Source organism: Oncorhynchus keta, unplaced genomic scaffold (assembly GCF_023373465.1).
Source record: "Oncorhynchus keta strain PuntledgeMale-10-30-2019 unplaced genomic scaffold, Oket_V2 Un_contig_3938_pilon_pilon, whole genome shotgun sequence".
Lineage (NCBI taxonomy): Eukaryota > Metazoa > Chordata > Actinopteri > Salmoniformes > Salmonidae > Oncorhynchus > Oncorhynchus keta.
Genome location: NW_026287515.1, coordinates 120,872 through 142,141, shown reverse-complemented (window position 1 = coordinate 142,141; position 21,270 = coordinate 120,872). Strand labels below are relative to the sequence as shown.

Genomic DNA, 21,270 nt, shown 5'->3' with positions numbered 1-21,270 from the left:
GTGTGTACTGACCAGTGATATTTAATACTACATAATATTGACTAGAGAACAGAGGAGACAGTGTGTACTGACCAGTGATATTTAATACTACATAATATTGACTAGAGAACAGAGGAGACAGTGTGTACTGACCAGTGATATTTAATACTACATAATATTGACTAGAGAACAGAACACAGAGGAGACAGTGTGTACTGACCAGTGATATTTAATACTACATAATATTGACTAGAGAACAGAGGAGACAGTGTGTACTGACCAGTGATATTTAATACTACATAATATTGACTAGAGAACAGAGGAGATGGTGTGTACTGACCAGTGATATTTAATACTACATAATATTGACTAGGGAACAGAACACAGAGGAGAGTGTGTACTGACCAGTGATATTTAATACTACATAATATTGACTAGAGAACAGAGGAGACAGTGTGTACTGACCAGTGATATTTAATACTACATAATATTGACTAGAGAACAGAGGAGACGGTGTGTACTGACCAGTGATATTTAATACTACATAATATTGACTAGAGAACAGAGGAGACAGTGTGTACTGACCAGTGATATTTAATACTACATAATATTGACTAGAGAACAGAGGAGACGGTGTGTACTGACCAGTGATATTTAATACTACATAATATTGACTAGAGAACAGAGGAGACAGTGTGTACTGACCAGTGATATTTAATACTACATAATATTGACTAGAGAACAGAGGAGACAGTGTGTACTGACCAGTGATATTTAATACTACATAATATTGACTAGAGAACAGAGGAGATGGTGTGTACTGACCAGTGATATTTAATACTACATAATATTGACTAGAGAACAGAACACAGAGGAGACAGTGTGTACTGACCAGTGATATTTAATACTACATAATATTGACTAGAGAACAGAGGAGACGGTGTGTACTGACCAGTGAGGAAGCCCTGAGGGAAGAATAGTCCAGAGATCCAGAAGGATTTGGGCTGACCCCGAGTGATCCAGTTCTACACAAACACACAGACAGAGAGGAAGTTGGTTTCCCTGCATGAACACACACACACAGACACACACACACACGAAGGAGAGGGTGATTTTGATTGGGTTATGTTAATCTCAGTTCCCAGAACCTAATTGTAAGGCTGTCACCAGAGACTGGGGTTATGTTCATCTGTCTGTGTGTAGACATTTAGGGATTGCGTAACACACAGTAAGACCAGTCTCTCGGAACAGACGCTTCAGTCTGGGGCGACGGAGCGAGTGCACAGAGAGAATGAGAGATGGACAGAGAGCAGAGAGAGAGCGAGATTATCATCTAGTTCACTGGCTTTGGCATTGTTAACATATGTTTCACGTGCTAATAGAAAATGTCAATTGATAGAGGAGAGAGAAGACTGGAGATAGAGACAAACAAAGAGAGAGAAGACTAGGGAGTGAGAGAGAGAAAAAAGAGAGAAGATTAGGGAGAGAGAGGGAGACAAAAGAGAGAAGACGAGGGAGAGGGAAAGAGAGAAAGAGGGAAGACTTGGGAAAAAAAGAGAGAGAAGACTAGGGAGAGGGAAAGAGAAAAAGAGAGAGAAGACTAGGGAGAGATAGGGAGAAAAAAGAGAGAAGACTAGGGAGAGAGAGGGAGAAAAAAGAGAGAAGACTAGGGAGAGAGAGGGAGAAAAAAGAGAGAGAAGACTAGGGAGAGAGAGGGAGAAAAAAGAGAAGACTAGGGAGAGGGAAAGAGAGAAGACTAGGTAGAGGGAAAGAGAGAAAGAGAGAAGACTAGGGATAGAGAGAGAGAAGACTCGGGAGAGGGAAAGAGAGAAGACTAGGGTGAGGGAAAGACAGAGGAGACTAGGGAGAGGGAAAGAGAGAAAGAGAGAAGACTAGGGAGAGGGAAAGAGAGAAGACTAGGGAGAGGGAAAGAGAGAAGACTAGGGAGAGGGAAAGAGAGAAGACTAGGGAGAGGGAAAGAGAGAAGACTAGGGAGAGGGAAAGAGAGAAGACTAGGGAGAGGGAAAGACAGAGGAGACTAGGGAGAGGGAAAGAGAGAAAGAGAGAAGACTAGGGAGAGGGAAAGAGAGAAAGAGAGAAGACGAGGGAGAGGGAAAGACAGAGGAGACTAGGGAGAGGGAAAGAGAGAAGACTAGGGAGAGGGAAAGAGAGAAGACTAGGGAGAGGGAAAGACAGAGGAGACTAGGGAGAGGGAAAGAGAGAAGACAAGGGAGAGGGAAAGAGAGAAAGAAAGAAGACTAGGGAGAGGGAAAGAGAGAAGACTAGGGAGAGGGAAAGACAGAGGAGACTAGGGAGAGGGAAAGAGAGAGAGAGAAGACTGGGGAGAGGGAAAGAGAGAAGACTAGGGTGAGGGAAAGACAGAGGAGACTAGGGAGAGGGAAAGATAGAAAGAGAGAAGACTAGGGAGAGGGAAAGAGAGAAGACTAGGGTGAGGGAAAGACAGAGGAGACTAGGGAGAGGGAAAGAGAGAAAGAGAGAAGACTAGGGAGAGGGAAAGAGAGAAGACTAGGGAGAGGGAAAGAGAGAAGACTAGGGAGAGGGAAAGAGAGAAGACTAGGGAGAGGGAAAGAGAGAAGACTAGGGAGAGGGAAAGAGAGAAAGAGAGAAGACTAGGGAGAGGGAAAGAGAGAAAGAGAGAAGACTAGGGAGAGGGAAAGAGAGAAGACTAGGGAGAGGGAAAGAGAGAAAGAGAGAAGACTAGGGAGAGGGAAAGAGAGAAGACTAGGGAGAGGGAAAGAGAGAAGACTAGGGAGAGGGAAAGAGAGAAAGAGAGAGATAGAGATGGGTAAATGCAGAGCAAGGACACAGAAGAATAGAACGTGGGAGTAAGAGATGAGAAAGAAAGAAGTCAGTCTGAAGTGGATGGCGTGCTGCTAATGTTTAAACATGATTCTCTATCACATCATCCCATCTCTACTACCCTGATAATGACTCTGTGTGTGTGTGTGTGTGTGTGTGTGTGTGTGTGTGTGTGTGTGTGTGTGTGTGTGTGTGTGTGTGTGTGTGTGTGTGTGTGTGTGTGTGTGTGTGTGTGTGTGTGTGTGTGTGTCCACATTCGTCTGTGAGTGTGATATGGTGGTATGATCTGTGTTAACAGCAGGCACTGAAACATGATGTGTGTTTCCACTATATCACCTGGGCGGAGTCTTTCCATCTGTGTAATGACAACACACAAACACAAGTCTCCCATCTGATGTAATGACAACACACAGACACAAAGTCTTCCATCTGATGTAATGACAACACACAGACACACAAGTCTTATCATCTTATCATCATCTGATGTAATGACAACACACAGACACACAAGTCTCCCATCTGATGTAATGACAACACACAAACACAAGTCTTCCACTGATGTACACACAGACACAACACACAGAGTCTTCCATCTGATGTAATGACAACACACAAACACACACACAGTCTTATCATCTGATGTAATGACAACACACAGACACACAAGTCTTCCATCTGATGTAATGACAACACACAAACACACAAGTCTCCCATCTGATGTAATGACAACACACAGACACACAAGTCTCCCATCTGATGTAATGACAACACACAAACACACAAGTCTCCCATCTGATGTAATGACAACACACAGACACACAAGTCTCCCATCTGATGTAATGACAACACACAAACACAAGTCTCCCATCTGATGTAATGACAACACACAAACACACAAGTCTCCCATCTGATGTAATGACAACACACAGACACACAAGTCTTATCATCTGATGTAATGACAACACACAAACACACAAGTCTCCCATCTGATAATGACAACACACAAACACACAAGTCATCTGATGTAATGACAACACACAACACAAGTCTCCCATCTGATGTAATGACAACACACAAACACACAAGTCTCCCATCTGATGTAATGACAACACACAGACACACAAGTCTCCCATCTGATGTAATGACAACACACAAACACAACAGACACTCTTATCATCTGGTGTAATGACAACACACAGACACACAAGTCTCTGGTGTAATGACCATCTGTGTAATGACAACACACAAACACACAAGTCTCCCATCTGATGTAATGACAACACACAGACACACAAGTCTCCCATCTGATGTAATGACAACACACAAACACACAAGTCTCCCATCTGATGTAATGACAACACACAACACACAAGTCTCCCATCTGATGTAATGACAACACACAAACACACAAGTCTCCCATCTGATGTAATGACAACACACAGACACACAAGTCTCCCATCTGATGTAATGACAACACACAACACACAAGTCTTATCATCTGATGTAATGACAACATCCAGACACAGACAGTCTCCCATCTGATGTAATGACAACACACAGACACACAAGTCTCCCATCTGATGTAATGACAACACACAGACACACAAGTCTCCCATCTGATGTAATGACAACACACAAACACACGAGTCTCCCATCTGATGTAATGACAACACACAGACACACAAGTCTCCCATTTGATGTAATGACAACACACAACACACAAGTCTGATGTAATGACAACACACAGACACACACTTATCCCATCTGATGTAATGACAACACACAAACACACAAGTCCCATCTGATGTAATGACAACACACAAACACACAAGTCTTATCATCTGATGTAATGACAACACACAGACACACAAGTCTTATCATCTGATGTAATGACAACACACAAACACACAAGTCCATCTGATGTAATGACAACACACAGACACACAAGTCACTGATGTAATGACAACATCCACACACATCTGAGAGAAGTAAATATAGTGTATCACTGTGTCGTAGTACATCGATACATATGTACACAAAATGTGGTTATGGGGGTAAATTGTCTGACTCAGGACTTAAAGAGAGGTTCAATGACCCAACTGTACAGCAACACGTGTCTATGAGAGAGAGAGATGTCTCTGTCACCTCGATGAAGAGGTCCTGAGGGCCAGGTCTTTAACCCAGCTGGCCAGGGGTTTGAGGGAGGGGTAGGCTGAGGTGCTCCAGTGGTTTGGAACCTGGTTGTTGAGGAAACTGGTGTAGATCCTCTCCATCTCCTCTGACATCACCACCAGCCCTGCTATAGCCTTCTGGAGGGTACACAGAGACACCTGGAGGGAGGGAGGGAGGCTGAATGTGAGGAGAAGTGTTTGTGGGTGTTTATCTGAGACATCCACAACAGAACATCATAAACCCAGAGGTCACCACTGCAGTAACGGTTTGCCAACAATGTGGCTGCAGCATCTGTCCTTATAAACACATTCAGATTCTTCGTAAAAAGTATTCAAACACATTCCCCTTTTTCCACATTTGTTACATTACAGCCTTTATTCTAAAATGGATCCAATTATATTTTTTCCCCTCATCAATCTACACACAATACCATATAATGACAAAGCGAAAACAGGGGTTTTAGAAATGTTTGCAAATATTATATAAAAAATGAAATATAACATTTACATAACTATTCAACTTTGCAATGAAACTCAAAATTGAGCTCCGGTGCATCCTGTTTCCCTGTTTTCCTGTTTCCATGGATCATCGTTGAGATCAGTGGAGGCTGCTGAGGGGAGAACGGCTCATCATAATGTCTGGATCAAATGGGATGGCATCACACACGGGTGTATTCGTGTATTTGATCCCATTCAACTGGATTCGGTTCCAGTCATTACAACGGTAGCCCCATCCTCATAAAATAAGGTGCCACCAACCTCCTGTGCTTGAGATCTATATAAGGTACCAACAGTTGACAGTGCATGTCAGAGCAAAAACCGTAGACCTCTGAGACAGGATTGTGTGGAGGCACAGATCTGGGGAAAGGTACAAAACAACTGTCTGCAGCATTGAAGGTCCCCAAGAACAGTGTCCTCCATCATTCTATAATGGAAAACGTTTGGAACGTCAAGACTCTACCTAGAGCTGGCCGCCTGGCCAAACTGAGCAATCAGAAGGGCCTTGGTCAGGGAGGTGACCAAGAACCTGATGGTCACTCTGACAGAGCTCTAGAGTTCCTTTGTGAAGATGGACAATCATCTCTGCAGCACTCCACCAATCAGGCCTTTATAGTAGAGTGGAAGTGGAAGCCACTCCTCAGTAAAAAGGCACATCACAGCCTACTTGGAGTTTGCCAAGAGGCACCTAAAGAACTCTCAGACCATGAGAAACAAGATTCTCTGGTCTGATGAAACCAAGATTGAACACTTTGGTCTGAATGCCAAACGTCACGTCTGGAGGAAACCTGGCACCATCCCTACGGTGAAGCATGGTGGTGGCAGCATCATGTTGTGGGGATGTTTTCCAGTGGCAGGGAGGAGAATAGTCAGGATCGAGGGAAAGATGAACGGAGCAAAGTACAGAGAGATCCTTGATGAAAACCTGCTCAGAGCTCTGGAGGACTAGTTCACCTTCCAACAGGACAACAACCCTAAGCAAACAGACAAGACACTGCAGGAGTGGCTTCAGGACAAGTCTCTGAATGTCCTTGAGTGGCCCAGCCAGAGCCGGACTTGAATCCAATCGGACATCTCTGGAGAGACCTGAAAATAGCTGTGCAGCAACGCTCCCCATCCAACCTGACAGAGCTTGAGAGGATCTGCAGAGAAGAACGGGAGAAACTCCCCAAAATCAGGTGTGACAAGCTTGTAGCATCATATATATATATACCCAAGAGGACTTGAGGCAGTAATCACTGCCAAAGGTGCTTCAACAAGTGCTGAGTAAAGGGTCTGAATATCTATGTAAATGTAACATGTGAATTTGTAAAAAAAATAATAATAATTTAAAAAGCCAACATTTTTTAACTATTTTTGTTGCTTTGTCTTTATGGGCTATTGTGTGTAAGATTGATGAAACAAAACTACATTTAATACATTTTAGAATAAGGCTGTAACAAAATGTGGAAAAAGTCAAGGGGGTGAATAGATTCCAAATGCACTGTGTATGTCCCTCCACTATGCCTCTGGGACCTTCCATTGAGACCAGGGGCAGCAGCTGGAACCATGGACCCGATACAGCTGTCCTAACATTTCATCAAGGACTTTTTCAATGCATTTCCATTACCAATCATCATCTCCTGATTTCACAGCATTTAAATACACTGAAAATGAATGGCTGACAACTGGGACCCCTGACCTCTAATGCCTGACCCTGACCTCTAATGCCTGACCCCCTGACTCACCCTGAGGACCCGCAGCAGGCTGTTAAAGCGGTCTACTTCCTGTCCGAGGACGGTGGTGAGGAGTTACTTGAGGCGTCCGTTGGCGTCACGAATAAACAGAGCCTCTGCTGCCTCATCCATATCCAGACACTCTGAGGAGACAGACCGACAGAGAGACAGAGAGACAGACAGACAGACACAGACAGACAGAGACAGATCAGACAGACACAGACAGACACAGACAGACAGAGACAGATCAGACAGACACAGACAGACAGACAGACAGACAGACTCAGACAGACAGACACAGACAGACACAGACAGACAGAGACAGATCAGACACACAGACAGACAGATCAGACAGACACAGACAGACAGACAGACACAGACAGACAGACAGAGACAGACAGACCGACATAGATCAGACAGACACAGACAGACAGACACAGACAGACAGAGACAGATCAGACAGACAGAGACAGATACGAGACACAGAGACAGACAGACAGACAGACAGACACAGACGAACGACAGACAGACCGAAAGAAGAGACAGACACAGACGACAGGCAGACAGACAGACAGACAGAGAGACAGACAGACAGACGACAGACAGACAGACAGACAGACAGACAGACAGACAGACAGACACAGACAGAAAGAGAGAGAACAGACACAGACAGACAGGCAGACAGACAGACAGACACAGACAGAAAGAGAGAGACAGACACAGACAGACAGACAGGCAGACAGACAGACAGACAGACGAGACAGACAGACAGACAGACCGGGCAGGGCAAACCTTGAAGACAGGCAGACACAGGGCAGAAGAGAGACAGACACAGACAGACAGGCAGACAGACAACAGACAGACAGACAGACAGACAGACAAGACAGATGAACAGACAGACACAGACAGAGAGACAGACACAGACAGAAGACAGAGCAGACAGGATCAGACAGTGACTTCAACCACTATAATGAGTTTAGAGACTAACTTTAATTTCAAACCAAAGCGAACATCAAACCGTAAAAGCACCCAGAGAATAAATCAAGCCTGGGATGTGTGTGTGTGTGTGTGTGTTACGTCACGTCTCTCTCTCACCCGGGATCTTAGCGAGGATGGTGTCGGCCAGCTCGTGGGCCCGATCTCGTCGTTGCTCTTGCCCCCGCCCCGCGGGCTGGCCCCGAGGCTGTACCTCCAGGATGTAGTGTTGATCAGGGTCATAGTCTCCATCACCGCTTTGAGGACAACATTTCTCCTCTTAACTGGCTGTATATTTTGTATTAGTGATGTGACCTCTTATTTTCAGACAGTACGCCGAATAATCTGTGGAAAGTAAATTTGAATTAGGTACTGTATAGTTAACTGTCCCAAGCCAGTATTAGCCCACTGAGCTAAAGGTGAGAATATATAAGCAGAGTGAAGTGTCGAACCTGGAAGGCGAGTTGGCGTTCTCGTGCATACAGTGACTTCAACCACACTATAATGAGTTTTAGAGAGACTAACTTTAATCTCAAACCAAAGACAGAACATCAAACTCACTGAACACACACAGACATAATACCAACAGGGATGTGATCTCACTAGACACACACAGACAGCATGTTACAGTTAGATCTCACTCTCACACACTTGACGAGAATGGTGTCGGTTAGCTCGTGGACACACATAGACAGAATACAAGTTAGATCTCACTGCCACACATAGACAGCCAACAGGCTGACTGAACACACACAGACAGAATACCAACAGTTGGTGTTGATCAGGTCATAGTCTCCAGACTCACTGAACAGACAGACAAGACCTCACCGTTAGATCTCACTAGGATGACCAACAGTCAGACCTCACAGGACACAGACTATATACACCTATAGTATGTATCCATGTTGTCAGACATCAAAGGTAATGTTCTCCTCTTAACTGGCTAAATACATGTTTTGTATTAGTGATCTGAACACACATTTTCAGACAGTAATACCAAAAGTTGTCAAAACACAAGATTTGAATTAGGTACTGTATAGTTAACTGTCCACCAAGCCCAGAATCATAGCCTCACTGAGCTAAAGGTGAGAATATATTAGCAGAGTGAAGTGTCGAACACCTGGAAGGCGAGGTTGGCGTTCTCGTGCATACCAAAGATCTCAGGGTAGTCTATGAGAGGAAGGTTCTCAGTACAGTTATAGTCACTCAGTCTAGTCTGCCTCACTGACACCTGACACACACACACACAGAATACCAACAGTTAGATCTCACTGAACACACACAGACAGAATACCAACAGTTAGATCTCACTGAACACACAGACAGAATACCAACAGTTAGATCTCACTGAACACACACAGACAGAATACCAACAGTTAGATCTCACTGAACACACACAGACAGAATACCAACAGTTAGATCTCACTGAACACACACAGACAGAATACCAACAGTTAGATCTCACTGAACACACACAGACAGAATACCAACAGTTAGATCTCACACACAGTTAGATCTCACTGAACACACAGGGACAGAATACCAACAGTTAGATCTCACTGAACACACACAGACAGAATACCAACAGTTAGATCTCACTGAACACACACAGACAGAATACCAACAGTTAGATCTCACTGAACACACACAGACAGAATACCAACAGTTAGATCTCACTGAACACACACAGACAGAATACCAACAGTTAGATCTCACTGAACACACACAGACAGAATACCAACAGTTAGATCTCACTGAACACACACAGACAGAATACAGAATACGAACAGTTAGATCTCACTGAACACACACAGACAGAATACCAACAGTTAGATCTCACTGAACACACACAGACAGAATACCAACAGTTAGATCTCACTGAACACACAGACAGAATACGAACAGTTAGATCTCACTGAACACACACAGACAGAATACCAACAGTTAGATCTCACTGAACACACACAGACAGAATACCAACAGTTAGATCTCACTGAACACACACAGACAGAATACCAACAGTTAGATCTCACTGAACACACACAGACAGAATACCAACAGTTAGATCTCACTGAACACACACAGACAGAATACCAACAGTTAGATCTCACTGAACACACAGACAGAATACCAACAGTTAGATCTCACTGAACACACAGACAGAATACCAACAGTTAGATCTCACTGAACACACACAGACAGAATACCAACAGTTAGATCTCACTGAACACACACAGACAGAATACCAACAGTTAGATCTCACTGAACACACACAGACAGAATACCAACAGTTAGATCTCACTGAACACACACAGACAGAATACCAACAGTTAGATCTCACTGAACACACACAGACAGAATACCAACAGTTAGATCTCACTGAACACACACAGACAGAATACCAACAGTTAGATCTCACTGAACACACACAGACACACAACAGGAACACACCTTTCCCCCCCCCGTTTCTCAGATTCAGCAACATTTGTACACACAAATTGTACACACAAATTTGCACGCACACACACACACAGTGGTCTTCACCTGAGGTGGAGAAGGTGTACCCTGGGTCCAGGGTGACAGGAGAGAAGAACCGTTTGAGGATGGTGCGGAGACAGCGCTGGTCCCAGGCATCAGTCACCCTGCCTCCGTAGGTTATCTCCCCTGGGGGAGAGAGGGTGAGGGTGGGGGAGTCATTAGGTACTGAAAGGAAGAACATGGACAGAAACCTGGAGGGGCTACCTCCAGAAGAAATGCTCATGTTGGTTTTACGGTCATTTCCCTAATGAACACGACCCACTTCACATGAACCTGCTGTGGAAAACACATGTGCACATTTGGAATCATTCCTATTACAGACAGAGTGGAGGTGGAACAGAGGGTCTGCTGGGTAAATGGAAGGTTCTAATAGAGGTTCTAAACTTTAGAATGCAGAACAGGGAACCCTTCTTTCAGTTATTACACTAAGTGAGAGAGGAACACTGATTCAGGATGTTTAAAACTATATCATGCTGTAGGTTAAACACCCAATGATTTTCAAATGGATGGTTTCTGCATACAAAGAATTAGGAATTAAACAAACATTACAAAGCCTGAAAAAATGGAAGAATGGAAGACATCAGTCATGAAATCAAATCTGGCCTCAGGAGCGTGTAATCACACAATATATTTTTACATGATGTATAATCATTATTAGAAGGTCAAATTTGAAAAAGGGGAAAAACATGTCAGTTTAGAGATACTTTTTGTAATGAAGTGTAGTAATGAAGTGTAGTAATATAGTGTAGTAATATGTAGTAATATAGTGTAGTAATATAGTGTAGTAATATAGTGTAGTAATATAGTGTAGTAATATAGTGTAGTAACCTCCTTGTCAAACATCATTCTCAAATCAAATCCATTGCAGGTGTAGCGAAATGCTTGTGTTCCTAGCTACAAAGTACAGTAGTAACAGTAGTAACAATTCACAACAATACCTGCTACTAAACCTCCCAGAACCTCAGGGTCTTCCTGCTACTAAACCTCCCAGAACCTCAGGGTCTTCCCTGCTACTAAACCTCCCAGAACCTCAGGGTCTTCCCTGCTACTAAACCTCCCAGAACCTCCAGGGTCTTCCTGCTACTAAACCTCCCAGAACCTCAGTCTTCCCTGCTACTAAACCTCCAGAACCTACTTCCCTGCTTTAAGTCCCAGAACCTCAGGGTCTTCCCTGCTACTAAACCTCCCAGAACTGCAGGGTCTTCCCTGCTACTAAACCTCCCAGAACCTCAGGGTCTTCCCTGCTACTAAACCTCCCTGAACCTCAGGGTCTTCCCTGCTACTAAACCTCCCAGAACCTCAGGGTCTTCCCAGAACCTCAGGGTCTTCCTGCTACTAAACCTCCCAGAACTTCAGGGTCTTCCCTGCTACTAAACCTCCTCCCTGAACCTCAGGGTCTTCCCTGCTACTAAACCTCCCAGAACCTCAGGGTCTTCCCTGCTACTAAACCTCCCAGAACCTCAGGGTCTTCCCTGCTACTAAACCTCCCAGAACCTCAGGGTCTTCCCTGCTACTAAACCTCCCAGAACCTCAGGGTCTTCCCTGCTACTAAACCTCCCAGAACCTCAGGTCTTCCCTGCTACTAAACCTCCCAGAACCTCAGGGTCTTCCCTGCTACTAAACCTCTCAGAACCTCACAGTGGTCAGCAGTAATGTGAATAATGGAGGACCCGGCAGGGAAACAGGCAGACAGGGAGGCGGGAAGGGAGACATGCAGGGAGACAGGCAAGGAGGGAGACAGGCAAGGAGGGAGACAGACAGGCAGGGAGACAGGCAAGGAGGGAGACAGACAGGCAGGAGACAGGCAGGGCGGCCGATACACACACACAGTCCTACCAGTGATGTAGATGAGAGCATCCCAGGGTATGTGACCAGTCTGACAGTAGAGGTTCTGGTTGAGCAGGGCACACTCTCTGTCGCTGTCGTTGAACTCATAACGGATGTTCCAACCCAGAGGACCAAACTTCTTCCTCTCCTGCAACACACACTCACTGTTTTTATTCTACTGTCAATTTCAACAGTTACAGTTACAAAGACAATGAATACAGTAGGAGGTGTGTGTTCTGACATAATGAATACAGTAGGAGGTGTGTGCTCTGACATGAATGAATACAGTAGGAGGTGTGTGTTCTGACATAATGAATACAGTAGGAGGTGTGTGTTCTGACATAATGAATACAGTAGGAGTGTGTGTTCTGACATAATGAATACAGTAGGAGGTGTGTTCTGACATAATGAATACAGTAGGAGGTGTGTGTTCTGACATAATTAATACAGTAGGAGGTGTGTGTTCTGACATAATGAATACAGTAGAGGTGTGTGTTCTGACATAATGAATACAGTAGGAGGTGTGTGTTCTGACATAATGAATACAGTAGGAGGTGTGTGTTCTGACATAATGAATACAGTAGGAGGTGTGTGTTCTGACATAATGAATACAGTAGGAGGTGTGTGTTCTGACATAATGAATACAGTAGGAGGTGTGTGTTCTGACATAATGAATACAGTAGGAGGTGTGTGTTCTGACATAATGAATACAGTAGGAGGTGTGTGTTCTGACATAATGAATACAGTAGGAGGTGTGTGTTCTGACATAATGAATACAGTAGGAGGTGTGTGTTCTGACATAATGAATACAGTAGGAGGTGTGTGTTCTGACATAATGAATACAAGGAGGTGTGTGTTCTGACATAATGAATACAGTCCCAGGTGTGTGTTGATGGCGTGCAAGTGACATACTGAATACAGTAGGGGGTGTGTGTTCTGACATAATGAATACAGTAGGAGGTGTGTGTTCTGACATAATGAGTTGTGTGTTCTGGCCCAATGAATACAGTAGGAGGTGTGTGTTCTGACATAATGAATACAGTAGGAAATGTGTGTTCTGACATAATGAATACAGTAGGAGGTGTGTGTCTGACATAATGAATACAGTAGGAGGTGTGTGTTCTGACATAATGAATACAGTAGGAGGTGTGTGTTCTGACCAATACAGTAGGAGGTGTGTGTTCTGACATAATGAATACAGTAGGTTAGGTGTGTGTTCTGACATACAGTAGGAGTGTGTGTTCTGACATATAAGTAGGAGATGGTTCTACATAATGAATACAGTAGGAGGTGTGTGTTCTGACATAATGAATACAGTTAGGAGGTGTGTGTTCTGGACATAATGAATACAGTAGGAGTGTGTTCTGACATAATGAATACAGTAGGAGTGTGTGTTCTGACATAATGAATACAGTAGGAGGTGTGTTAGACATAATGAATACAGTTGAGAAGGTGTGTGTTCTGAGAGGAATGAATACAGTAGGAGGTGTGTGTTCTGACATAATGAATACAGTAGGAGGTGTGTGTTCTGACATAATGAATACAGTAGAGGTGTGTGTAAGGTTGAGAGGAGTGGCTAAGGTTGACATAATGAATACAGTAGGAGGTGTGTGTTCTGACAAGTAGGAGGTGCTGACATAATGAATACAGTAGGAGGTGTGTGTTCTGACATAATGAATACAGTAGGAGGTGTGTGTTCTGACATAATGAATACAGTAGGAGGTGTGTGTTCTGACATAATGAATACAGTTGAGAGGAGGTGTGTGTTCTGACATAATGAATACAGTAGGAGGTGTGTGTTCTGACATAATGAATACAGTAGGAGGTGTGTGTTCTGACATAATGAATACAGTAGGAGGTGTGGCTGACATAATGAATACAGTAGAGAGGTGTGTGTTCTGACATAATGAATACAGTAGGAGGTGTGTGTTCTGACATAATGAATACAGTAAGGTGTGTGTTCTGACATAATGAATACAGTAGGAGGTGTGTTTGACATAATGAATACAGTAGGAGGTGTGTGTTCTGACATAATGAATACAGTAGGAGGTGGTGTTCTGACTAATGAATACAGTAGGAGGTGTGTGTTCTGACATAATGAACACAGTAGGTGGTGTGTGTTCTGACATAATGAATACAGTAGAGGTGTGCTAAGACATTGAATACAGTAGGATGTGTGTTCTGACATAATGAATTAGGAGGTGTGTGTTCTGACATAATGAGACAGCCCTAGGTGGTGTGTGTTGACAGGATGAACTACAGGTTAGAGGTGTGTGTTCTGACATAAGGTTGAATACAGGTTGGAGGAGTGTGTGTTCTGACATAAGGTTGAGAGGACAAGGTTGAGAGGAGTGTAAGGTTGAGACATAATGAAGGTACAGTAGGAGGTGTGTGTTCTGACTAAGGTTGAGAATACAGTTGAGGTGTGGCTAAGGTTGAGACAGTGACTACAGGTTGAGAGGTGTGTGTTCTGACAAATGAATAAGGCTAAGGTTGTGTTCTGAGTAAGGTTGAGGAGGAATACAGTAGGAGGAAGGCATAATTGAGAAGAGTGGCTAAGGTTGAGAGAGTGGCTGGTTCTGAGGTTGAGAGGAGTGGCTAAGTGAGAGGAGTGGCTAAGGTTGAAGGTAGTGGCTAAGGTTGAGAAGAGTGGCTAAGGTTGAGAGGACTAAGGTTGAGAGGCCCTGTGTGTTCTGACAGGACAAGAGAAGAGCCCTGGAGGGATTGAGGAGGTCAAGGCTGTGTGGCTAAGGAGGAGGGAGAAGGCTGAGTAGGTGGCTAAGGTTGAGAGGAGTGGCTAAGGTTGAGAAGAGTGGCTAAGGTTGAGAGGAGTGGCTAAGGTTGAGAGGAGTGGCTAAGGTTGAGAGAAGAGTACTAAGGTTGAGAGGAGTGGCTAAGGTTGAAGGTGTGCTAAGAGTTGAGAGGAGTGGCTGTGGTTGAGAGAATGGCTAAGGTTGAGAGGAGTGTGGCTAAGGTTGAGAGGAGTGGCTGAAGAGAGGAGTGGCTAGGTTGAGAGGAGTGGCTAAGGTTGAGAGAGTGGCTAAGGTGAGAGGAGTGGCTAAGGTTGAGAGGAGTGGCTAAGGTTGAGAGGAGTGGCTAAGGTTGAGAGGAGGCTAAGGTTGAGAGGAGTGGCTGAGGTTGAGAGGACTAAGGTTGAGAGGTGTGCTAAGGTTGAGAGGAGTGGCTAAGGTTGAGAGAGGTAGGCTAAGGTTGAGAGGACAATCTGTGACGCTACAGGTTGAGAGGATCCATGGCTAAATCCAATTGAGAGGAGTGGCTCTAGGTTGAGAGGAGTGGCTAAGTCTGAGATTGTAGAACCTAAGACTGAGATTCTAGAACAAAGACTGAGATTAGAACCTAAGACTGGCTAAGGTTGAGAAAACGGAGTAGTAGAACCTAAGGCTAAGGTTGAAAGGTGAGCTAAGGTTGAGGTGAGGAACACCTTGGTGGGCATGGCTCAGGTTGAAGTCTCAGGATCACCGGCTAACAGGGAGGAGGTTGAATGAGTCAGGAGTGGCTAAGTCCAGTTGAGAGGTCCAGCAGCACAGGACAAAGTGGCTAAGGTTACCTCACCACCTGATACCCAGGCTAAGGTTGAGAGGGTTGGCATTAAATATTTTTTTCAAGGTTGAAACTATAGAGTTTGGCAAGGTTTAGACATCTACTTTGTTTTGCTTATTTATTTATTTTTTATGAGACATTTAACTGGCTAAGGTTAAGAGAGGAGTCCTACTAAGGTTGAGAAGACCCTGTAGGAATATGGTCAATATTGAGCGGAGTGGCTAGGTTGAGAGGAGTGGCTATGCAGGTTGAGAGGAGTGGCTAAGGTTGAGAGGAGTGGCTAAGGTTGAGAGGGGGGGCTAAGGTTGAGAGGAGTGGCTAAGGTTGAGAGGGTGGCTAAGGTTGAGAGGGTGGCTAAGGTTGAGAAAGAGTGGCTAAGGTTGAGAGGAGGTGGCTAAGGTTGAGAGGAGTGGCTAAGGTTGAGAGGAGTGGCTAAGGTTGAGAGTGAGTGGCTAAGGTTGAGAGGAGTGGCTAAGGTTGAGAGGAGTGGCTAAGGTTGAGAGGAGTGGCTAAGGTTGAGAGGAGTGGCTAAGGTTGAGAGGAGTGGCTAAGGTTGAGAGGAGTGGCTAAGGTTGAGAGGAGTGGCTAAGGTTGAGAGGAGTGGCTAAGGTTGAGAGGAGTGGCTAAGGTTGAGAGGAGTGGCTAAGGTTGAGAGGAGTGGCTAAGGTTGAGAGGAGTGGCTAAGGTTGAGGGAGTGGCTAAGGTTGAGAGGAGTGGCTAAGGTTGAGAGGAGTGGCTAAGGTTGAGAGGAGTGGCTAAGGTTGAGAGGTGGCTAAGGTTGAGAGGGTGGCTAAGGTTGAGAGGAGTGGCTAAGGTTGAGAGGAGTGGCTAAGGTTGAGAGGAGTGGCTAAGGTTGAGAGGAGTGGCTAAGGTTGAGAGGAGTGGCTAAGGTTGAGAGGAGTGGCTAAGGTTGAGAGGAGTGGCTAAGGTTGAGAGGAGTGGCTAAGGTTGAGAGGAGTGGCTAAGGTTGAGAGGGACAATCTGTCCAAAGACGCAAACAGGAAATTAACGGAATGCTGAGGATCCATAAATAACTCAACAGAGCCTTGAGAATCAATACTGTTTCAAGGGTTAGACAACCCGAAGGTTATGCTCTAGAACCTAAGACTGAGGTTTGTAGAACTAAGTCTGAGATTGTAGAACCTAAGACTGAGATTCTAGAACCAAAGACTGAGATTCTAGAACCTAAGACTGAGTTTCATCATCTAAGACTGAGTTCCAGAATCTAAACGGAGTAGTAGAACCTAAGTTTGAGTTGTAGAATCTATTGCCTGTGTGTAAAGGTGGCGTTACCTTGACAGAGTTCTGGAGGACGGTGACAGGGTGTCCTTGGTGGGCATGGAGCTCAGGAACAACCTGAAGTTCTCATGGATCACCGTGTCTAACAGGGAGGAGGTGACAGAATGAGTCAGTAGACATAAACACAGCACACACACACATAGGGTCAGTCCAGTCCATAGCGTGTCGTTTAGAGAGGTCCAGCAGCACAGGACAGCCGCAGGTGCAGGGTGTGTGTGTGAGAGCCATTCAAATCCCCATTCATCCTGTGTCTGACCTGACACAGCAACACCTCAGGGTTGATACCCAGGTACATACAGTTGAAGTTTACATCACTTAGGTTGGAGTCATTAAAACTATTTTTTTTCAACCACTCCACATTTCTTGTAAACAAACTATAGTTTTGGCAAGTCGGTTAGGACATCTACTTTGTTTTAGTGTTTATTTATTTATTTTTAGAGTTGACCTTTTATTTAACTAGGCAATTCAGTTAAGAACAAATTTACATCCTACCTATATGACCTAGGATGTCATATACTGTAGGGAATATGGTCAATATAAATGGTGCGTGTGTGTGTAGGGTGTGTGTATGTAGGGTGTCTGTGTGTATGGGTGTAGGTGTGTGTGTGTGTGTGTTGAGGGTGTCTATGTGTAGGGTGTGAGGGTGTGTGTTTAGGGTTGTAGTTTAGGGTGTCTATATGTAGGGTGTGTGTGTTTAGGGTGTCTAAGGTGTGTGAAAAGTGTGTAAGTTGTTTAGGGTGTCTATGTAGGGTTGTGTCTGTGTAGGGTGTTGTAGGGTGTCTGTATGTAGGGTGTGTGTGTTGGGTGTCTGTATGTAGGGTGTGTGTGTGTTTAGGGTGTCTGTATGTAGGGTGTCTATATGTAGGGTGTGTGTGTGTTTTAGGGTGTCTGTATGTAGGTGTGTGTGTGGTGTTTAGGGTGTCTGTATGTAGGGTGTCTATATGTAGGGTGTGTGTGTAGTTGTTTAGGTGTCTATTGTAGGGTTGTGTGTGTTTAGGGTGTCTGGGTGTGTAGGGTGTCTATATGTAGGGTGTGTGTGTAGGGTGTCTATATGTAGGGTGTGTGTGTGTGTAGGGTGTCTATAGGGTGTAGGGTGTGTGTGTGTGTTTAGGGTGTCTGTATGTGGGTGTGTGTGTGTGTGTAGGGTTAGTAGGTGTCTAAGGTATGTAGGGTGTGTGTGTGTGTGTTTAGGGTGTCTGTATGTAGGGTGTGTGTGTGTGTTTAGGGTGTCTGTATGTAGGGTGTCTATATGTAGGGTGTGTGTGTGTTTAGGGTGTCTGCTAATGTAGGGTGTGTTTGTTTAGGTGTCTGTATGTAGGGTGTGTGTGTGGTTTAGGGTGTCTGTATGTAGGGTGGTTGTGTGTGTTTAGTGTGTCTGTATGGTGTCTGTATGTAGGGAGTGTGTGTATGTGTTGAGTGGTGTGTGTGTGTGTGTGTTTAGGGTGTCTGTATGTAGGGGTCTATATGTAGGGTGTGTGTGTGTGTTTAGGGTGTCTGTATGTAGGGGTGTGTGTTTAGGGTGTCTGTATGTAGGGTGTCTAAGGTATGTGTGTGTTTGTCTGTATGTAGGGTGTGTGTATGTAGGGTGTAGGGTGTGTGTGTCTGAGGGTGTGTGTGTGTTTAGGGTGTCTATATGTAGGGTGTGTGTGTTTAGGTGTGTGTGTGTTTAGGGTGTCTGTCTGTCTATGTGTAGTGGTGTGTGTGTTTAGGTGTCTATATGTCCAAATAGGGTGTGTTGTGTTTAGGTGTCTGTATGTAGTGTGTGTGTTTAGGGTGTCTATATGTAGGGTGTGTGTGTGTGTGTTTAGGAACAATGTAGGGGGTGTGTGTTTAGGTGTCTAATGTGTGTTTAGGGTGTCTATGTAGGGTGTGTGTGTGTTTAGGGTGTCTATATGTAGGGTGTGTGTGTGTTGTGTTTAGTCACAGGGGGTGGTCTATATGTAGGGTGTGTGTGTCTACAGGAGTCTGTATGTAGGGTGTGTGTGTAGGGTGTCTATATGTAGTGTGTGTGTGTGTGTAGGGTGTCCGTGTGTACCACCTGGTGTAGGGTGTGTGTGTTTAGGTGTCTGTGTGTATGTAGTGTGTGTGTGTAGGGTGTCTGTGTGTAGGGTGTGTGTGTGTAGGGTGTCTGTGTGTAGGGTGTCTGTGTGTTTAGGGTGTCTGTATGTAGGGTGGTGTGTGTGTTTAGGGTGTGTCTGTAGTGTAGTTTTTAGGTGTCTATATGTAGGGTGTGTGTGTGGGTAGGGTGTGTGTTTTTAGGTGTCCTACATGTATGTATGTTTAGTAACTATATGTACTGAGTAGGGTGTGTGTAAAGGGTGTGTGTGGGTGTGTGTATATGTAGGTGTAGGGTGTGTGTAGGGTGTGTTAGGTGTGTGTCTAGGTGTCCAGTGGTGTGTGTGTAGGTGTCTATATGTAGGGTGTCTGTATTTAGTGTGTGTGTTTAGGTGTCTGTATGTAGTGTATGTTTAGGGTGTGTGTAGGGTGTAGGGTGGTGTGGTGTGTGTGTTGGGTGTCTGTATGTAGTGTATGTTTAGGGTATCTATATGTAGGGTGTGTGTTGTGTGTGGGTGTGTCTAGGGTGTGTAGTGTGTGTGTGTTTAGGTGTCTGTTGTGTCTATATGTAGGTGTGTGTGTGGTCTGGGTGTCTGTATTTAGTGTGTGTGTAGGGTGTGTGTGTGTGTTTAGGGGTGTCTATATGTAGGGTGTGTGTGTGTGTTTGTAGGGTGTCTGTCTGTGTGTAGGGTGTGTGTATGTTTAGTATGTCTGTAGGGTGTCTGTAGGTAGTGTGTGTGTTTAGGGTGTCTGTAGGTAGGGTGTCTGTAGGGTGTGTGTGTGTTTAGTGTGTGTGTAGGGTGTCTGTAGGTAGGTGTCTGTATGTAGGGTGTCTGTAAGGTAGTGTGTGTGTGTTTAGGTGTTGTATGTAGTGTGTGTGTAGGGTGTCTATATGTATGTAGGGTGTGTGTGTGTGTGTTTAGGGTGTCTGTATGTAGGGTGTGTGTGTTTAGGGTGTCTGTATGTAGGGTGTGTGTATGTAGGGTGTGTGTGTAGGGTGTGTGTGTGTTTAGGGTGTCTGTGTGTGGGGTGTGTGTGTTTAGGGTGTCTGTGTGTAGGGTGTGTGTGTTTAGGTGTCTGTAGTGTGTGTGTTTAGGGTGTCTGTATGTAGGGTGTGTGTGTTTAGGGTGTCTATGTAGGGTGTGTGTGTGTGTTTAGGGTTTCTATATGTAGGGTGTGTGTGTTTAGGGTGTCTGTATGTAGGGTGTGTGTGTGTTTTTAGGGTGTCTGTATGTAGGGTGTGTCTATATGTAGGGTGTGTGTGTCTACAGGGTGTCTGTATGTAGGGTGTGTGTGTGTTTAGGGTGTATATATGTAGGGTGTGTGTGTGTGTTTAGGGTGTGTGTGTGTAGGGTGTAGGGGTGTCTGTGTGTAGGGTGTAGGTGTCTGTGTGTAGGGTGTGTGTGTCCATATGTAGGGTGTGTGTGTAGGGTGTCTGTATGTGTGTGTGTTTAGGGTGTCTATATGCAGGGTGTGTGTGTAGGGTAGGTGGGTGTGTGTGTGTAGGGTGTGTGTAGTGTGTGTTTAGGGTGTCTGTATGTAGGGTGTGTGTATATGTGTGTAGGGTGTGTCTAGTAGTGTGTGTGTAGGGGTCTATATGTAGGGTGTCTGTATTTGTATGTAGGGTGTGTCTATGTGTGTGTGTGTAGGGTGTCTATATGTAGGGTGTGTAGTGTGTATGTGTAGTGTGTAGGGTGTCTGTATGTCTATATGTAGTGTGTGTAGTGTGTGTATGTAGTGTGTGTGTAGGGTGTCTGTAGGTAGTGTGTGTGTGGGTGTCTGTGGTAGTGTGTGTGTGTAGGGTGTGTGTGTAGTGTGTGTGTAGGGTGTCT

General features: G+C 44.8%; 1 protein-coding gene across 1 annotated transcript in view; it reads right to left on the bottom strand.

The window, feature by feature from the left end:
• Positions 1-931: 931 nt before the first annotated feature.
• LOC118382360 (dynein axonemal heavy chain 6-like) overlaps positions 932-21,270 on the bottom strand; it is a gene marked incomplete at both ends in the record, with an annotated part of 135,383 nt that continues 115,044 nt past the window's right edge. The window contains 9 exon segments of the mRNA XM_052508912.1: positions 932-1,014; positions 4,954-5,129; positions 7,196-7,326; positions 8,279-8,372; positions 9,279-9,328; positions 10,703-10,822; positions 12,533-12,671; positions 17,378-17,412; positions 17,415-17,465. Coding sequence (XP_052364872.1) covers positions 932-1,014; positions 4,954-5,129; positions 7,196-7,326; positions 8,279-8,372; positions 9,279-9,328; positions 10,703-10,822; positions 12,533-12,671; positions 17,378-17,412; positions 17,415-17,465 — 879 coding nt within the window.